Genomic DNA, 20141 nt, shown 5'->3' with positions numbered 1-20141 from the left:
TGTTACCGTAGCAGATCTACCCTGAGTTTATACTACCACAGAAGACTGTTCTAAAAGATACCTAGAATTTATTTTAAGACAGAGTTGTTTAATGTGGAATGGAGAGTTTAGACTTACTGGAAATCAATAAAAACAGTGTACAAATTCTGGCTGGAAGCAAGCTCAACAAATCTTCAGTCTATAGCATGCTTTTTTATCTCCACAGCAAAATAATTTAGTTTGCGGCTCACAGTAGAATGTTTTTTCTACTTAACTTCTTGGAGGCATATGTAAAAATAGGACTGTAGGACTTTAAGGACTACTATGTGCAATAAAAAGTGAACTGATGTTAGTTACTAGTCTTTTAATAAGAATCTGAATAAATAAAATGAACTGCAACATAAATACATACATCTTACTGGCCTTTTGTGATAACTTTTTTTTAATAGCATAAAATAATGTATTTCCTAAATGAGGATGTAAGAGCCATTTTCCTTGTTCTATAAGATTCATGAATGTTTATTAGATGACAATGCATAAACTATGGAAGGTTCCTATAACCCCCGTGAATAGAATCGTTTTGGTATGTTCTTGCCATTTCTAATAGCTTGGAGTAAACATCACTGTTCAGTTAGTTTGTGTCAGCCTTGCCTTGTATAAGGTGTGGAGGCATACGGTTTTTAACTTTAGTGTAGCTGCTAAAATATAAAAGGTGTCATCAGGCACGGGTAAGACGCGTGTCAAAAGAATTCTCAGAGTCCAAGAGTTCGTTTTAAAGGTATTTAGTGAAAGGTTAAAGTAAATAGTCCACACAAGAATAAAAGAAAAAATAGTTACACACGTAGAATAAAAGGCAAAAAAAAAAAAGGCAAAAATTAATCTTCTATAAACTTAGCTTTTCTTGAAAGACTTTAGTATTATTATACTTAAAGGTTCTTAATTTCTTCTTTCCTACTTAAAGGTTCTTAATTTCTTCTTTCCTACTTAAAGGTTCTTATTTTCTTAAAGGCTCTTAAGCCGGTTGGCACATAGGCAAGTGCCTAGGCACGATAACATGCGGTCACGGTTACAAACCATATGCCTCCACACCTTATACAAGGCAAGGCTGACACAAACTAACTGAACAGTGATGTTTACTCCAAGCTATTAGAAATGGCAAGAACATACCAAAACGATTCTATTCACGGGGGTTATAGGAACCTTCCATAGATTATGCATTGTCATCTAATAAACATTCATGAATCTTATAGAACAAGGAAAATGGCTCTTACAGAGGGCTTTATTTAATTTTGATGTTCGATGCTTATCTTACTGCCTTGGCCTATATGCCTTGCATGACCACAGTAAGACACAATTACTGCTTTGAAAAAGGGAAAAAAAATGAAATTCTGCCAGCTACCAGCAGTTGCATTGAAAGAGTATTACAGTAAATACAGTAATTTTTTTTAAACTGTTTTGCATACCAAAATAATAACATACAGTAACATACTCAAACCAGTTATATCCAGTTCTGAACTACAAGAGACAGTTATATCCAGTTCTGAACTACAAGAGACCTGAAGCCTGTCCCAGTGGTAACAAATTGACTCCGAATGGAGCATCAGTCTGTAGCAAGCTCTACACACACAGAAAAAACAATTTACAATTGCTAAGTAACCTAAAACATCTTAGGGATGTAGAAGGAAAAAAGGACTAAACATGGAAATAACTTATACTATTCAGACTAAACAAATAACAATGGGGTGTAGAATTCAAACCCTAGGCTCTTTAGACAACATTGCTACCCACTGACCACCATGTCACTCAACCAAAACAATGTACACATATAATATAGCAAAGAATTCAAAGATTTTCTCATGTTAAATTTAACAGAAGCATGAATCATAATTATGAATATTATACAGCTGATTTCACATGGTACATATCCTAGTGTTTACCATCAGAGAGGGCTTTGTGAAGAAAATAATTATATAATCATATATAATAAAGAACACTTTGTGTACAATTAATAATTATAAAACTGAATTTTTAAAACTGAAGTATTTAAAACCATAATCAGAAATAAAATCTTACTTTATGAATAAGAAAAATGTATTGAGATGTTCCTTACAATATGTCTCCTGGCTAAATGGACTGTCCTTGATATAACTGAACAAAAAGAGTTTGGTTTTCCTTCAAACCTCTATAATAACAATGAAAAATTTTTATGTACTTAATTCATACATACTTTTCTCCATAGTATGTTTCATAAAACTTTTCTTTCCAAAGTTCAATCTTCTTTTCTTTTTCCATTTCCTGCCTTATTCGTATTTGCATTTCTGGTGTAAACTCTCCTACAATATTAATAATAGAAAAAGATAAAACAAGAATTAATTACTTACAAAAATGCTCACAAGCAATGCCAAAAGTGCATTTCCAGAAACATGTAAAAGATTTAGAAAATTGAGACTATTACTGTCAGAACTGAGTAGATGTTACTTGAGAATGAAAAATTACATCAGAATATAAACCAATCATACAAATAAAATGAACACAGCAATTACATTAATATGCTTCAAAATTGATGAAAAAAAACAGAATTCAGCATTCAGCCCTCACCCAAAAAGAGACACTGCAAAAAGAGAGCTACGTATATCAAAAAAGAGAACTGATATTGGACATTTTCATATAACTACATAATTTGTACAGTTTATGGCAGACGAGTGTAACAAAACCAGAGGTGCTCATTTCTGCTCCTCGAAGCTGCAATGAACTAGGCTTTTTTTATTCACAACACTACCTTGTTATTAAATTAGTCTCGTGGGGCCAGAAGTGATTCTCAAATGAAAACACATGTATCTAAAAGGTTTAGAAATAACAGCAAAATCCTGAGCTGCAAAGGCTACCCCAACAGGGCTTCTTCTGAAATACCTGCCCCCAGTTTCTCTAGTCCATGCATTGTAAACTCCTGCCGGAATTTCAGGGCGAGAACAAAAGATACTGAACAAAGGACTTGACACAGAGAAAATAAAAGTTAAAATTGCTGTTATCTATTCAGAGGCTTAGTAGCACAAGGTAACTGAAGCTTAATAATTAATCTGCACATTGTAATAAGGGCTGTGACAGAGGAGACAAAAAGATAGACAGATAGATAACCACAGCTACTGGGCTCCACATGTTTGACATGAGCCTCAGTCTGCTACCACATCTTTCTGTCATTTTGACTATTTCATCACTATAAGGCAGAGGTGCCCACACCTTTTCGACTTGCAAGCTACTTTTAAAATGACCAGGTCGAAATGATCTACCTACATTTCGCCTCCCCCAGACCACGTGAGGGTGACTTTCCTGGTGGCTATGGGGACCACGGGTACAGTGCTTTGAAGCTCAACCCTGTAAGGGCCCGTGGTCACCGCCAGGGGGCGCCCCAATGCCTATGGAGCCCTGGAGCCCCGGGTGTGGCGGAAGTGCTGAGGGGAAAAGGATCGGGGACACCTGGAGTGCTTCCAGGTGCACAGCCGGCACTTCCTCCACACTGGGGAGTGCTGGCAGAAGATTGTCGGGAGGCACCTGGAGCACATCCGGGTGATTATAAAAGGGGCCTCCTCCATCTGTTCGAGGGCTGGAGTCAGGAGTGAAGGAAGACAAGGTCTTGGTGGAGAGGCAAGGAGGCGGCCTGAAGAGTGAGGCATTGTGTTGTTGGACTGGACTTTTGGGGACTTTGGGGGTTGTGTCTTGTAAATATGAGTATGGACAATAAACGTGTGTTGGATGATTTAAACGTGTCCGCACCGAGCGCCATAATATATATATAAATATATATATATATATATATATATATATATATATATATATATATAAATAAATAAATATATATATATATATATATATATATATATATATATATATATATATATATACACACATACTGAGTATACTTTATACATATATGTTGTCGTTCCTTGCATAACTGAATAACCCTTATGGCACCATAACAATTCAATACATTTATGGTCACTACAGTATTTGGATTTAATAATCTTCATGTGGGAAAAGGCTGACTCGCATAAATAAGTAGAGACAAATAATGCAGTCAAGGAAGTAGTAAGTTCCAAAACTTAATGTCATCCTGTAGTGTCAAAATCTCATCCTCCACTGTAGAGGAGTTTTAGGTCAAACAGTGTTGCAATTTTTGATGCGAGTGAATCATCCTCAACATCTTCCCTAAATGGATAGCACTTAAATGTACCGATTGGCTCAAGTAAAGCTGAGTCTTGAAACCGTCTGTCAAAGTCTGACAGACAATTTTCAATCTGCTCTGTGTAGCGTATACTGTCAAATTGCGCACACGCCTTCCATTGAGTCTCCAGCTCTGACGCGAGGTTTTGGATGTTCCGAAAATCATGGCGCTGCAGGTTTGAGGACAGAATTTTCATTTTTCGTTTGAAAGCATTAACTGAGCTAATCATAGTGACCATGGTTTTGTCTTTTCATAGCAGCTGTAAATTAAGCTCATTCAACATGTTGGCCAGATCGGAAAAAAATGCCAAGTCTAACAGCCATTGATCATTATTAAGCTGCTTGTATTCTGCATGTTTAATGACAAGGAGAAACTCTTTTTTCTCCAGCCAGGGGTCTCGCAATCTCATCAGGAATTTTTCCCTAGCCATCTGCCTCAACGAAGGCCTCTTTTATCATCTCTCCATCTTGAAAGGACTTCTTATGCTTAATGATCGAGTGACTCATCCAGAATGATGCTTCGGTGTGTCTGCCTTTGCTTTTGAATTCAGCCGAGTGAAAAATGACGGCTGTCCGATTAACTGCGATTTTAGTTCCCTCTCCTTTCTCTTTGCTTTTTGGAAGGAAGTCAGTTTCGTAGTTTTTATGAACAGTTCGAAAGTGCCTTTCCACATTTTCCTTCTTTGGAATAGCAATGATAAGATCGACAGATCAGACAAACACACTTTGATTGTGACATTGAGAGAAAAAAAAATCCTCTTCCAATTCCACATCCAGCCCAAATCCAACAACATTTTTTTTTTTTTTATTATTAATTTTTATTGTAATCATTCCATACAAATAGATCAATTTATAACTATACAAAATTGAAGACAAATCAAACCCCACCCCTGAGAAGGAGACCTAAGCCAAAGGAGAATTGCTTAGGGCTTTTTAATAAGGCAACAATAAATAAAAGAAAGGGAGAAATAAATATATAGGTAAATAAAAGATGGAGAAGGGAATTAAATGTGGTAATAGTTATTTCTCTTATTCTAAAATAATATTGATTAGATCCTGCCAGATTTTGAAAAAATTTTGTACAGATCCTCTAACTGAGAATTTGATTTTTTCCAATTTCAAATAATATAAAACATTGGTTTCCCACTGACTTATAAGAGGAGAGTTAGGATTCTTCCAATTTAACAGAATAAGTCTGCGTGCCAAAAGTGTAGTGAATGCAATCACCGTTTGCTTGCCCTTCTCCACTTCAAGTTCGTCTGGAAGAACACCGAACACAGCTGTTAATGGGTTAGGAGGAATTGTGATACCAAGGCTGTCTGAAAGGCACTTAAAAATTTTGGTCCAAAATTATGTTAGTTTGGTGCAGGCCCAGAACATGTGACCCAGTGAGGCAGGAGCTTGTTTGCAGCGTTCGCAGGTTGGATCTTGCCCTGGAAACATTTTGGACAGTTTTAAGCGAGACAGATGGGCTCGCTATATAATTTTTAGTTGAATAATTCTATGCTTTGCACATATGGAGCTCGAGTGAATTCTCTGCTTTGCTACCTTCCACTCCTTTTCTGATATATTGATTAAGAGATCTTCTTCCCAATGTCCTCTTGGATCTTTGAAAGGTGGGGACTCTAATAGGATTTTATATAATGCGGAAATGGTGTTTAATTCCTTGAAATTGAGCAGTATTTTTTCCAGCAAATGTTTTTTTAAAACCCTTCTTTAGTCAGTATATATTGGAAGGCTAACTAGAACACTTAGATAGCCGGAGTTTTGCAGTAGCTCACGGGTTTCATTGTGTGTGCGGGATGACCAGTGTGTTAGAAGAAAAGAGATCTCAGACTGGCCACCCTGTATTTCAATCAAGTGGCAAATGCCATAGGGAGGATATATAATAGACTAACAGACTTTAGATCTTTAATAGACTTTAAAAAAATTTTTTTTTGAATGCAACATGATCTATCTGCATTACCTTTCCGATCTACCGGTCGATCATGATCGACATGTTGGGCACCCCTGCTATAAGGCATAACAACAGCAAACAGAGTTTATATAAACATTGTGGTCTACACACAAAACAACATGTTAAAATGCTGTGGCTGTTTTGTCATGTCATGTTTGCATTTTCACTTAGGCAGTAATGTTGTTGAATGTTGTTTAGACATACAGTCAGAATGTGGATGTTGTGAAGGCTCATGTGTGCATCTACTGGTGTTGTCAGGCAAATGTGGTGATTTGAGAGTTTTGAGTACTGAAACCTGCATCTTCTGTGGTTCTTCATTATTAGCTCTCTTAATGGCAAGTCCTTTTGACGGGGTGTGCCAAATTGTTTACTTCAAATGCATATTGTGCCATTCATATTTTCATGAATACAGCTGCCAATTCTTTTAAGCTCACATCAACTCCTACACTGTTGTCGTAACACTGAAGAACTGAGAGCGCACATAGAACCTGCAACAACATATCATTCACGTTTACCATTCAACCATTGTTGCGGTTGAATGCAGATGTATAATCTGGTACTACAGATTGCAACAGGTTATGTTTATTTTTAATATGTACTAGGGGGCTTCGCCCCTGCTCGCTTCACTCGCCAACCCCCGTGTTTGGTTTTCCGGATACACACTTTTAAGATTTTTTTTTTCTTTGAATTGTTGCTATTTCATTAGTTTCACTTTTATTTCAAAACTTCTGTAAAAACAATATTTGTAATCTTGCGAGTCACAATATGCTGAATCTTTTTAATGAGGTCAGGATAGGTTTCTCTGTTTGGAATTTCAGCAGAGACAAAACGATGTACATTATCAGCAGTTAATATTTTTTTTATTTTTATTTTTTTACAAAGTAAAAAAAAAAGTAGAGTTCTGCATTGGACTCCTGTCTGTAAAGTCGTGCTATTTTCCTCTCACAGTTCCAAAAGTATATGGGGTTACCAAGGTGATACCCCAGCTTTGGTCTAGGTTTTGTACAAGAGCTAGACAGAACGTTTTTGACTCCTGGGGAAAATTTACCTTTTTAAATAAGCAGACCGATAAATATATATATAAATGAACAAAGTAACCAATAAATGCATGTGCGGTAAACTCCGTTTTTGAAATTCTCAAGATTCTTTATTTGTCACATGCATAGTTATACAGGACAACACGCAGTGAAATGCATCCTGATCTGCTTATCAAAAACTGTGCAAAGTTAGAAGAATATTAGATTAACAAAAAGTCATAGATTGACAGATAACAGTATACTAGAACATAATAAATAAGTAAAATTATGTGAATAAAGTAGAATTAAGTGTTAAGGTGCAATAGTGTAGTAATTATTGTGCAAAACCAAAGTTAGACTGATGCATAGTTAAATGAGGCAGTTTGTTTGTTTGCGCTACTGCGATTTTTACTTTCTTTTTTTATATTTTCTAATTTTCCTACTTTTATATCCTTTAACTTTCTCCACATGTGTATAGCGGCAACTTTTTTTTTTTTGAGCCTTTCTAATTTCTCTGGTTTCATAGTCTCTAACCTGCTCTGCATGTGTTTAGCGCCAATATTTGTAAACGTCTTTATGAAGTTCTAATTTGTATTTTACTCATTGTCTTTTAATTCTGAGCTGGATTGTACGTGCTTTTTTTTCAATTCCACTTATTCCGGTCTGATAATTACTTTCCTTATTTTCTGAATTTGCACCTCGATTATTCTTTTTTGCTTTTTTCTCTCCAACGCATTTGAGTCTCTTTTCTCCGCACTGCTTTCTTCTTCACTTAGATGTCTACATTTCATTTATAACGTACCTTATACGCTTCATATGCGCTGAGAGCCCTGGATCTATGTGTGCTCAAATCCTTCACAAGACTGAATGTTTTGCTGCCTATTGTCCTATTTGATAGATTGTAAGTAGGGCGTGTCTTTGGTCTCGCGGGTCTTTAAAATGTCTTTTGAGAAGATCACATATTATAGCCTTGCTTTTGCTTTCCAGGACAGGATTTCTTTTTATAATAGATAGACAATGTGTTCTCTGCACACTTGACACACATTGATATAAGTTTTTTAGCAGACTTTTCCACTGTAGGTGGTTCATCGTAAACAAAAGCTTGCCCTCTGTCAGACCAGGTTTACAAGAGCTAATCACTGCCCTTTGCAGTTCAAAATCATTTGAGCAGGGCCATCACGAGGCATGGGATTGGTTTAGAAATGTGACACTCAAGATAGCTGTCTAATATATTATACTGCTGGCTTCAGCTAGACAAATTAATAATTAAACTCCTCTCTTTATTACAGTGGCTTGCTGTAGCTCTCCATATTAACTTGATTTTAGAGCACATGAGTTTCTTAATTTGCTTTCTTTTTTAACTTAGTTGTCAAGAACTCTCACTTTAATAACCAATACTTTAATAACCAATACTCAATTAACCATGAATTGCAAATGACAATCGAAACAAGAACTGATCAGCTCAATATGTACCATATTTGGATACTCATCATTAAAAATTAAAATTAAAAGTTGAGTGATTCAGTAGTTTAAATCTCCCCAAATCCACTTTGCAGATTTCTATGAACAGTAAAATGTAAGCTGGATAAAATTTCTGACATGCGTACAGGCAAAACAAAATACTAAAATTAAAAACAAATAAAGAAATAGGAAAAATGCAGTGTTTATGTGAGGTCATTTTGTGTGACAAGTTAGCAGGAGCAAAATGTACATTTTTATGTATTTATTTATTATTTGCTATTAGTTTGATATTCATTTTTTCCACTCAGTTGCTAAGCAATATGTGCCTGAGAAAATAAAATACAGTTTACCATACCTTCTGCTAATCTCTGCTTCCAGCCCTGAGCAGCATATGCAAAGAATTCATTATTCAATGCAGAGTTACTTAGACGCAAAACTCCATCGCTTCCCATCTACAAAATAAAACAGCATGAAAGTATGAAGCAAACCAAATGGACAACAAGTTGCTCTGACCTTAAAGGCAAAGTACTTACAATCAGAATTAACATTAAGATTAATGCAACACAGATATGCAATTTATATTTAATTTGTAACAGGTATTAAGTGAGTAATGTGTAATTGTATGATGTTTCCTAGTGCTTTTAAAAATCAAACTATACTTATCAATGTAAAATCTCTTACAATAACAGTTCAAATGTGTGAAAAAAATACATCTGACGCTTCATAGTTCTACATCGTTTAACCCTGCGTGGCAGTATTCAAGTTTTATTGGCAAAATACTTAAAGATTAGGCTTGTAATGTTGTATAAAAAAGAAATATAATTACAGTTTATATCACTAGATGTTAGCATCATAAAAGCTGCAACTATAACTGCTTTAGGCTGTTAAGAGAAGGTTGATTCTATGATGAAAAAAACTATATAAAGTAACAGTTGGATGGCAAATTTAATCGAAATCTAAATTGTAAAGCTCTGTATTGTATACTGCAGTAACATAAAGAAGGTATTTGTTAAATTATAATAAAAATATATCAAACAATTATGACTCACTAAAGGGAAGAACAGCATTTAATTATACATAAGCTAATATTACATTGCATCCCATAACAATCACTAAAGTAGTAATTCTTTCGACAGAAACTGATTTTTTTCTTATTTTATTCATCTTTCCATGTTACAAATGAAGGCACAGTAAATCAAACATAGCCATAAAAACATCAATACAATATAAAACATGCATCCCACAACACTCCATCCCACAGGCCTCAATCAACTTTTTAATAAAAGTTAATCATGGTGAAGAGAAGTCACAGCTACACATGGGAAAAAACTATGAGGACATTAAGTAAAGCTCCATTCTAAATGAGTTTGAAAAAGTTTGTATATATGATTTCCAACTGGAAATATTTGAGCTGGTTACACCATTAATTTTAGCAGCAGACAGCTCAATAAGCATAAGGTTGTGGAAAGAGGACTTCCAGAAGTAAAAGAGATAGGAGATTAATTTCTGCAAGCTAAATTTGCAGCAACTGAACAATCCCTGAGGGAAAGAGGAAAATGAAAAAGCAGAAAGATACAAAAGAAGGAAAACATGAAGAGTAAATGATATATTATAGGAGAGGACAGAAGAAAGAAACTGCAACACAGGTTGCCAGAAGGCTGAAACTTCACAACATTACCATTACATAACCTGGAGTTTACACATGCGAGGTAAAACTGTACTTTGTGAAAAAAGTGTACAGTATATTGTGAATATATATATATATATATATATATATATATATATATATATATATATATATATATATATATATAATCCAACATCTATCTGTATGTCTGTCCGCTTTCATGAGAGAACTACTTAATGGATTTAGATCGTTTTTTTTTCTATAATTTGCTTGAATATTCCAGTTTATTCTGCGACTTCTCTCATTGTACTAAGTATCATAGTTTGTTTACAGTCCCAGTTTATTTGCGCAAATCTGAGAGAGCGTCTGCGGGGTGGGGCCCTCCTAAGTTCAAGCTCCAGCCTCCAATTCAGTCGATCTACCTCTCGCCACGTGTTGAAGCGTACCTTGCCTCTGCTTAGCTAGTGATACCTGATTGTTCAACAGACATTATCAGCTACAGATTGTTAAGGAGTAACGTTTGACGTTTTTGAGAGAGAGATCAGAGCTACGTGCGTGTTAGAAGGTAGCTGCTGATTACCACTGATATCTCGGCCATGTCCTTTTCTCCCCACACGGGGGACGCTCTCCCGTCAGAGCTGAAAACGATCAGATACAGTGCCAACGTTTGACGTTGCAGCATGCCTATCTTCCGCTCGGCCAGAATTACATTTTTTTTAAATTGATTTTTAAAGTTTGTACTGTTTCACTACTACATGGGTGGTGCTGTGGGAGACAGCTAGTTTATAATAATAATAATAAATATTTTATAATAGTAATAAAATTCTGTTCTTCCAGTGCAGGGTTGTAGGTGTCGCTGCATACTCATAAAATACATGGTGTCACACACACATCAATTAACTTAACTCCAGCCTCCCGGGACACTGGGATACAAAAGGAAAACCCAGGAGTATTAGGAGATACAGTATGAGGTTAAACCCCACCCAATCAGTAACTACTGTAGGTAATGATTCAAAGTCTCTAACTCTCCCTGGAGTTGTAAGCAAGCAGTGCTAAGCATTGCAACCCCTTTCAGTAGGTGTTATTATTACATACACTGATTAGCCACAACATTAAAACCACCTGCCCAATAAGTCCCCCTCCTGCCACCAAAACAGCTCTAGCCCATCAAGCCCATCTGAAGGTGTCCTGTGGTATCTGGCACCACGATGTTAGCAAGAGATCCTTGAAATCTTGTAAGTTGTGAGATGGGTTCTCTGACTTTTTTCTAGCACTTCACACAAATGCTCAATCTGATCGAGACCTGTGGAATTTAGATGCTGAGTCAACACCTTGAAACGATTGTCATGTCCCTCAAACCATTCCTGAAAAAATTTATGCAGTGGGGTAGGGTGCAATATCCTGCGGAAAGAGGTTACTGCCATCAGGAATGTATGTGGTCTGATTCATTAGACCAAGCCACCTCTTTCCATTGTTCTATGGTCTAGTTCTGATGCTCATGTGCCCACTGTACGTGCTTTTCACAGTAGACAGGGGTCAGCATGGGCAGTTTGATTGGTCTGTAGCTACGCATCAAGCTGCAATACACTGTGTGTTCTGACGCCTTTCTCTCATGTCCAGCATTGTGTTTTTCAGCCTTTGCGCTCCATGTGTATCGATGAGCCTTGGGTGCCCATGACCCTGTCGCTGGTACACCTGTTGCCCTTTCTTGGACCACTTTTGGTAGGTACTAACCATGGCATACCAAAAACACCACACAAGACCTGTTGTTTTGGAGATACTCTGTCCCAATCATCTAGCCATCACAATTTGGCAGTTGTCAAAGTTGCTCAGTTCCTTATGCTTGCCCATTTTTCCTGCTTTCCACACATCACCTTCAAGAACTGACTATTCACTGGTTGCCTAACATATCCCAACACTTGACAGGTACCATTGTAACTCGGTTTATTTACACCAGTTTATTCTAAGCCTAAAAGAGTATTCATTCTAATATGCCATTAAATTATTTATCATAAAATGTATTTTTCAGCCTTTCATTATTATAAAACTGTAGTACAGTACTGAAATATATGACAAATACTTAATGAAAAATATTGGCACCTGTGAAATGGAATTAGGATCCAACAAAAATTATATAATTTTTTCCAGAACATCTGTATGCATTTAAGTAAAAAAAAGGAAAACACGGTGACTCAGTAAATGTACCGTTTTAAAATCTAACTATCTGCAGTGTGGTAGAGAACATTAATTGTAATATCTTAAAATTGCATTACCTATAATTTGCCACCTGAGCATACACTAATATAATACGCCCACCATGAATAAAGGTCAAATACAAACACTTAATTTCCTGCTTATGGGGCCAATTAAATAAACATTGTAGGTGGTTTGCTTTGAAAGGGCATTGTATCTTCATTTGTTTTCCCTCCATATGGAATTAACAGAATCTTAATTACTACAATAGTTTTGACAAGCTAAAGTATAGTAGCTGCTTTGTTCAACCTCTCATAGTTTGTCAAGATAGTTCATTGTGGTTATTTACAAAAGTATGCGGATGGCACAGTCCTGTGGTTGCTACTTAAAACTATGAATAGTGATTATTGCTTTCATGTAGCATGTGTACAATGAAGCTTCAGTTACCAAAGTCACATATTTGCATATTTATTTTTTACTTGCATTTCAAATTTAATTTTATTTATTTATGGAGAAAGGTGGTATACTTTACTACATATTGGATTGTATATTAACACTTCAGATTATTAATAATAATACATTATTATTGAAAATAGCTACACTTTAGATATAATTTGTCATTTTGTATAGTTTTATAAAATAATGAAAAAACTTGTATGTACTAGTAGGGAATTTGATTAATGTTATATTTAGTGTTTGTCTGATTTTAAATTTTAAGTCTCATCACTACTACACTTATATATTAAATGTAATCATGAAGTTTATCTTATCCTGAAAGGAGGATGCTGCTATTTTCCCCAGTATATAAGCAAATAAGTGTCACTCTTTAAGAGGTGCCAACATGACAACCATACATAACTGTGCAAAGTTTCATTCATTGACAGGAGACATGTTAGGTTCCTGGACGTTTACTAGAGTTACATATTAGACATGTCATAGGTTTGCGATTGGCGCACTGTCTAGGGTTTGTTCCTGCCTTGTGCCCTTTGTTGGCTGGGATATGCTCCAACTCCTCCCACGACCCTGTTCAGGACTAAGCAGGTTGTATAACGATTGACTAACATGTCATAGGTAAATTACTGAAACACTAGGGAAATAATCTTAAAACACTGGAATCACTATATATTTGGGTTGAATTCAAAATCCTCCTTTAAACATAAAAAGCCTTAAATGGCAAAGGCCCTGCTTACTTAATTAAACTGATCATTATTTACAAATCAAGATATCAACCTACTTAACAATTCTAAGGCTTAATAAAATAACAGTGGGAGGTCATGGTTTTAGTTACAGTGCCCTGAAGCTATGAAATGATCTGCCTTGTAATATAAGAGATGCCCCTTCATTCTCAGCTTTTAAATCGAGGATGAAGACTCACTACTTTATTTTAGCATACCCTGACTAGAGCTTCTGATTAGCTATACATATGCATTTCTGTTTGTTAGTCATTTGTACAGAAATATAAGTACAGGGTGGGCCATTTATATGGATACACCTTAATAAAATGGGAATGGTTGGTGATATTAACTTACTGTTTGTGGCACATTAGTTTATGTGAGGGGGAAAACTTTTCAAGATGGATGGTGACCATGGTGGCCATTTTGAAGTTGGCCATTTTGGATCCAACTTTTGTTTTTTCAATAGGAAGAGGGTCATGTGACACATCAAACTTATTGGGAATTTCACAAGAAAAACAATGCTGTGCTTGCTTTTAACGTAACTTTATTCTTTCATGAGTTATTTACAAGTTTCTGACCACTTATAAAATGTGTTCAATGTGCTGCCCATTGTGTTGGATTGTCAATGCAACCCTCTTCTCCCACTCTTCACACACTGATAGCAACACCGCAGGAGAAATGCTAGCACAGGCTTCCAGTATCCGTAGTTTCAGGTGCTGCACATCTCGTATCTTCACAGCATAGACAATTGCCTTCAGATGACCCCAAAGATAAAAGTCTAAGGGGGTCAGATCGGGAGACCTTGGGGGCCATTCAACTGGCCCACGACGACCAATCCACTTTCCAGGAAACTGTTCATCTAGGAATGCTCGGACCTGACACCCATAATGTGGTGGTGCACCATCTTGCTGGAAAAACTCAGGGAACGTGCCAGCTTCAGTGCATAAAGAGGGAAACACATCATCATGTAGCAATTTCGCATATCCAGTGGCCTTGAGGTTTCCATTGATGAAGAATGGCCCCACTATCTTTGTACCCCATATACCACACCATACCATCAATTTTTTTGTTCCAACAGTCTTGGAGGGATCTATCCAATGTGGGTTAGTGTCAGACCAATAGCGGTGGTTTTGTTTGTTAACTTCACCATTCACATAAAAGTTTGCCTCATCACTGAACAAAATCTTCTGCGAAAACTGAGGGTCCTGTTCCAATTTTTGTTTTGCCCATTCTGCAAATTCAGTGCGCCGATCTGGGTCATCTTCGTTGAGATGCTGCAGTAGCTGGAGTTTGTAAGGGTGCCATTTGTGAGTAGCTAATATCCGCCGAAGGGATGTTCGACTAATGCCACTCTCCAGTGACATGCGGAGAGTGCTACGCTGTGGGCTCTTGCTGAATGAAGCTAGGACAGCCACTGATGTTTCTTCATTAGTGACAGTTTTCATGCGTCCACATTTTGGCAAATCCAACACTGAACCAGTTTCATGAAACTTAGCAAGCAGTTTGCTAACTGTAGCATGGGAGATGGGTGGTCTCGTAGGATGTCTTGCATTGAAATCTGCTGCAATGACCCGATTACTGCGTTCACCAGACATCAACACAATTTCTATCCGCTCCTCACTTGTTAAACTCTGCGACATGTCAATGACTGTAAACAAAGTGAAACTTGTCAATAACTCATGAAAGAATAAAGTTATGTTAAAACCAAGCACACCATTGTTTTTCTTGTGAAATTCCCAATAAGGTTGATGTGTCACATGACCCTCTTCCTATTGAAAAAACAAAAGTTGGATCCAAAATGGCCGACTTCAAAATGGCCACTATGGTCACCACCCATCTTGAAAAGTTTTCCCCCTCACATATGTGCCACAAACAGGAAGTTAATATCACCAACCATTCCCATTTTATTAAGGTGTATCCATATAAATGGCCCACCCTGGTATAATATTTTTATACAGGTACTAACCCTCTTCTATACTGTTTCTCTTCTTGGTATCTGGATGTGGCCGTTGGGGCCACTGCTCTACTGTCAGGTTGCTCTCCTGCATATAGCAAAGTTATTTCAGGTAAAGGAGCGTTGGAATCATTGGATAAAAAGATTCTCTGATCAGACTGGATGGCCAGCAAAGACTACACTATGGAAAACTCAGGAGCAGGCAGGTCACCAGCTGGCAAGGGTCTTCAGGACTGTGATTTTATTTCTGACTTTTTCTTGTACGATTTTAATCTATGGTGCCAACTGGCCATAGTTCATCAATTCATTAACTGACAGATATGGGTGGTTTCCATTTATGTTTAATAAGTTCTAGCTTACTCTTTGTGTGTTTTAAAAACAATGTGTACCAGCTCTGTATTTAGTAATCAGTATTATCTATACTTGTATTTTAACAGAGATTTGTTCAGAGTGCTCAATATTGTAATTGAACTATTTACAGACAGATTGTTTACTAATACTGAGGATAATTGCAGTTTTACCATTTCAGACAAAAAGGCATATCGAAACATGTAACAAGATTCACCTTTACCTACAAGAATATTAATAGTATTAAGCATTTACAAAGAGTAAAGTGTTTAGAACTGCACATTACACTTAACTATTTTTCAAAAACTTCACATAAAATATATTCTGTGCCTTTTTAATGTGATATAGAATAATTCAAAGTGACAATAACATATTTATTAATACCTGCTTATGATGAATACTGAACGTGTTTGAAATGTCACTATAGCAATCAGATTATACTTTAGGTTTAAAAACTATGCTAAACTTCAACATAATTGAAATACAAGCATGGCTCTTCCCTATTTGCAATCTAACATTGTTGAATTTGGTATAGTTTTCAGATCTTTGAACCATAATAAATGTTAATATATTTGTGTTTGTTTAAAATTGCTTTGCCCTATTGGGCCTATTACATATCTGGTGACTTTAAATTGGACTAGTGGTTTAGTCTCTGTGTTGTGCTTAAAGCTGCTGCTATATGTTTGGACCCCCAGTAACCTAAACTGGATTAGGAGGTTTCAGTAATGGATGGATGTACTAAGGATGTGTAGCTCAATCTATATGATGATTTTGGAGTTGTGTTAGAATAGCTAATGATAAGATTAATTGACAGTTGGCTCAGAGTCACTGAAATGTATTCTTGTTTAAGATTTATATTATACAGGCATTTTTGTTTCACTTTGTTGCCAACAACCATTGAGCCTCTTTTACATGATTGTTATTTTTTTTGCATGAACAAATTTCAGTATTGTGTTCTGATGTGTTTGCAGTGTGTATAGTGGTTTGATTAAGTCATCTATAAAAATGCTAAATTAAAAATAAAAAATGCCTATTGCTGGTTTGTCAGGAATTGCAATTATTAACAGGTTGGTTAATTAGAAATTATACTCCTTATTATTACCTGATAACATGCAAAGCCACACCCACAAAAATGGAAAGAAGTAGGCATCTTTAAGTGTGGTTATACAAATTCAGAAAGCAAAATTGTTTTATTAAATACTATACAAACATGAACACTGATGCACACTATTGCATAAGCATATTTAAATACATTATTCTTTTTCAGCTTATAAAAGACAATACAAACAATTCAAGGAGGACTGAAGAGTAATGTTCAACATGCTTCTCAAGGAAAGGAGATGCTCAGCCCAGAAATTATTTTCATGCGGCCTTTTGGAGGAAAAATGACTAATATTTTATTTTTACTTATTTATTTAAAACTGGAGAGACAAATTAGAGGCCACATTCTTTTATAAGTGTGCCATAATTACATTAAACCTAAAGTACTTAATTAAATAAAACAAAAAACATTACGATTCAAATCCATAGAAACACTCTCACTTAAAACAAATTGGGTTATTTATATGTTCTGGTAAACATACCCAGAGTCACCAGAGTGTTCAAGTAAACCTTTTTAGTAGCTTATTTCAAGATGAATGAACACTAAATGCCATCCTGTCAAGATTTGTATCTACTCTGGGAACCTATAAAGTCAGAAATGCGCACTTGATCACCTCAGCACAATGCCACTTGGGATACTGAATAACAAGACTGTAGACATACAACACAATAACAATAATACGTAGCAGCAGAGTTGATAGCTACACCCTACTACCGTGTTATTGATCCAATTCCATGAATTTTTAGATCCTGCCTCATATATGAAGCAACTTAACAATAACTATGTTTAGATGTGATTTAGATGGGGCATACAAGCGTCATAGTACCTGACTTCCAAAGATTAACTCAATAGTATTATAAACTGATGCAAACCTTCCATGATGAAGATGTTCCACTGAGGCAACAATGTTAATAAAGAAAAGACAGAAGGAGTCAAGCCCTGCTACCACCAATGATTTGTTAGGAAGACCAATTATAGATACATAAGTTCAAGAGGAAAATAATAACATTATCAAGATTTGCAGTCCGAGGATAACAGAGCATGGGTATAAGCTTAATGTAAAAAGAAGCTTTAGGAAAACAGCCATGGAATTAAAAAGGTTGCTGCAGAACTGTACAAGTCTTTAACTTTTAGAAAGGTTAACCAGTAATGGAATTGTAAGTGCTGAAAGAAGAAAAGACAGCAAAGTGACTTTTAGGAAAGAGATCACAGAAAAAGGCATTACAGAGTTGTCAATAACCTCAAGAGTTTGCTTTTGGGTCATCATAAATTATGTTTAGTGAGGTGTGAAGTAACTTGGGGTGTTATAGGTACAGATGAAATTGCTGCAATCCCTCTTCACAAACTAACTATATATAGTTAGTGTTGTTAGTATAACTGGTTAGTATAACCAGTGTTGGGGAAAAGTCGATGAACAGATGAATCTGGTGGCCATTAATAAACAGACTGAGAATTTTCTGGGTTTCCTGGAGAATGTTCTGATAGCAAGCAGAACTGAGAAACCTCAGAATCTGGAATTATGGATACAAAGAATTTCCATTACAAGTATATATTCTATGATATGTTTCAATCACAAAGGCAAGGAAATACAGCTAGCTACTGATTTTTCAAAAATTATACTGAGCTACCATTCTCTGCATTTTCTTTGATAACTATTATGCTCAGTTTATTTCTTTCCACTAAATTCTGGAGAAGCAACTTACAGTTCCAAAGCCTGAATCTTATTGTCATGGCAGCTCATGATGTTCATCGAAGCCTTAAAATCCTTTGTGCTTTTTTTTCTCATGAATTACACTTATGTGAAGTGCACCAAACTCTTCTTTAAAACTGAGCTGCATGGAATCTCATAGAAAAGAGCAGATCCAGCACAAAATTGTTTATAGCGTTATTAAAGGTGGCTACATTAGTTTTGCCAACAAGTTCATCAATAGAGGTCTCAGAATATTATATTCTGGCAGGAGCCCTGTAAATTGTAAGCAAAGTATTATTCTTGTGTGTGGCTTTGGCAAGAATTATTTGGAATAAGGGGAGAAAAGCGAATGGTACTACCGTAACCTGCATCCTTCTAGCACATAGTTACATGGTCAGTTGAGGCTATATCAATAAACTAAATTATGCTGAATATATGAGTCCTTTGAACTAGTTGATTGTGTAGCAACATCAGTCCAGCGATATCAGATAAGGAATCCATCATATGCATGTATGCCTTAATAAGGAGTGCCCTCTCTAGTCTGCAACTGTTTTCTACAATATTTCTTGTATTTTTTTCCACTTTATTCTCTCTTAATATTTTCTCAAAATCAATACAGCATACAAGCAGCACTTCATCAAAATCTAGTTTTCTTCTCACTAAATTTTCATTACAACCAGTGTTTCTCATTCTGCAATGCTTTCAGAATCCAAATGGCCTTTTCATCAATTAAACAATTCATATTTCTCTGTAACCTTGAATGTTACATGCAATGCATTAAAACCATGTTTCCATCAAATCAGCATTCTCTGCATATGTCAGTAGAAGGTATGATCAAAAATGTCAGTGACTGACATTTGATACTTAAAATGAAGCAAATGCTGCAAATAATACATGGACAAAATAAAGATTAGTTATATTGGTACTCTTTAATGTTCACTGAAACTTTTTTATAATGCAAGAATTGATGAAAAGCAATGGCTTTTTTCCATTAAATGTTTCTCTTGTGTTTCAGAAGTTAATATGATAATGGCTTAAATTGTTTGCTATGGGTCACTGTAAAAAATGAAAACAGGATCTTGAAAAGAGAAGGATGTAGAGTATAGAAAACGGGCCTTCCTTATTTATCTAATGGTTTTAAGTGCCTCTTGGGCACAATCTTTCCAAAATCTGACATTCAGTATTATAATTCACAATATAATTTTAAAATGCTATGGAGACAACATTTAAGAGATCTTCCTAAGATTTGGAACTGAATGAAAATTATAAGTCAGGATTAAGTGAAAGCCACTGAAGTGTAGCATGATGAGATGTATAACATAGCTCTTGAACTACACTGGGCAATAAACTAGCAGACAGTTCTTTATAGTTTCAAAGTAAAGGTACAACACAGATTGGCCTCTATTACCTACAGTGCATCC

The 20141-nt window shown here is 35.9% G+C and overlaps 1 protein-coding gene across 3 annotated transcripts in view; it reads right to left on the bottom strand.

Moving 5' to 3' along the window:
* LOC114653266 (putative Polycomb group protein ASXL3) overlaps window positions 1–20141 on the bottom strand; it is a 304922-nt gene that overhangs the window by 19988 nt on the left and 264793 nt on the right. For all 3 annotated transcript variants that reach the window (XM_028803472.2, XM_051929094.1, XM_051929095.1), the window contains 2 exons: window positions 8987–9083; window positions 2207–2312 (listed from right to left, as the gene is read on the bottom strand). In XM_028803472.2, the coding sequence (XP_028659305.2) occupies window positions 2207–2312; window positions 8987–9083 (203 nt within the window). The remainder of the gene's footprint in view (window positions 1–2206; window positions 2313–8986; window positions 9084–20141) is intronic.

Source organism: Erpetoichthys calabaricus, chromosome 6 (genome assembly GCF_900747795.2).
Source record: "Erpetoichthys calabaricus chromosome 6, fErpCal1.3, whole genome shotgun sequence".
Taxonomy (NCBI): domain Eukaryota; kingdom Metazoa; phylum Chordata; class Cladistia; order Polypteriformes; family Polypteridae; genus Erpetoichthys; species Erpetoichthys calabaricus.
Note: the sequence above shows the minus strand (reverse complement) of the source record. Positions and strands in the feature narration are given on the sequence as shown.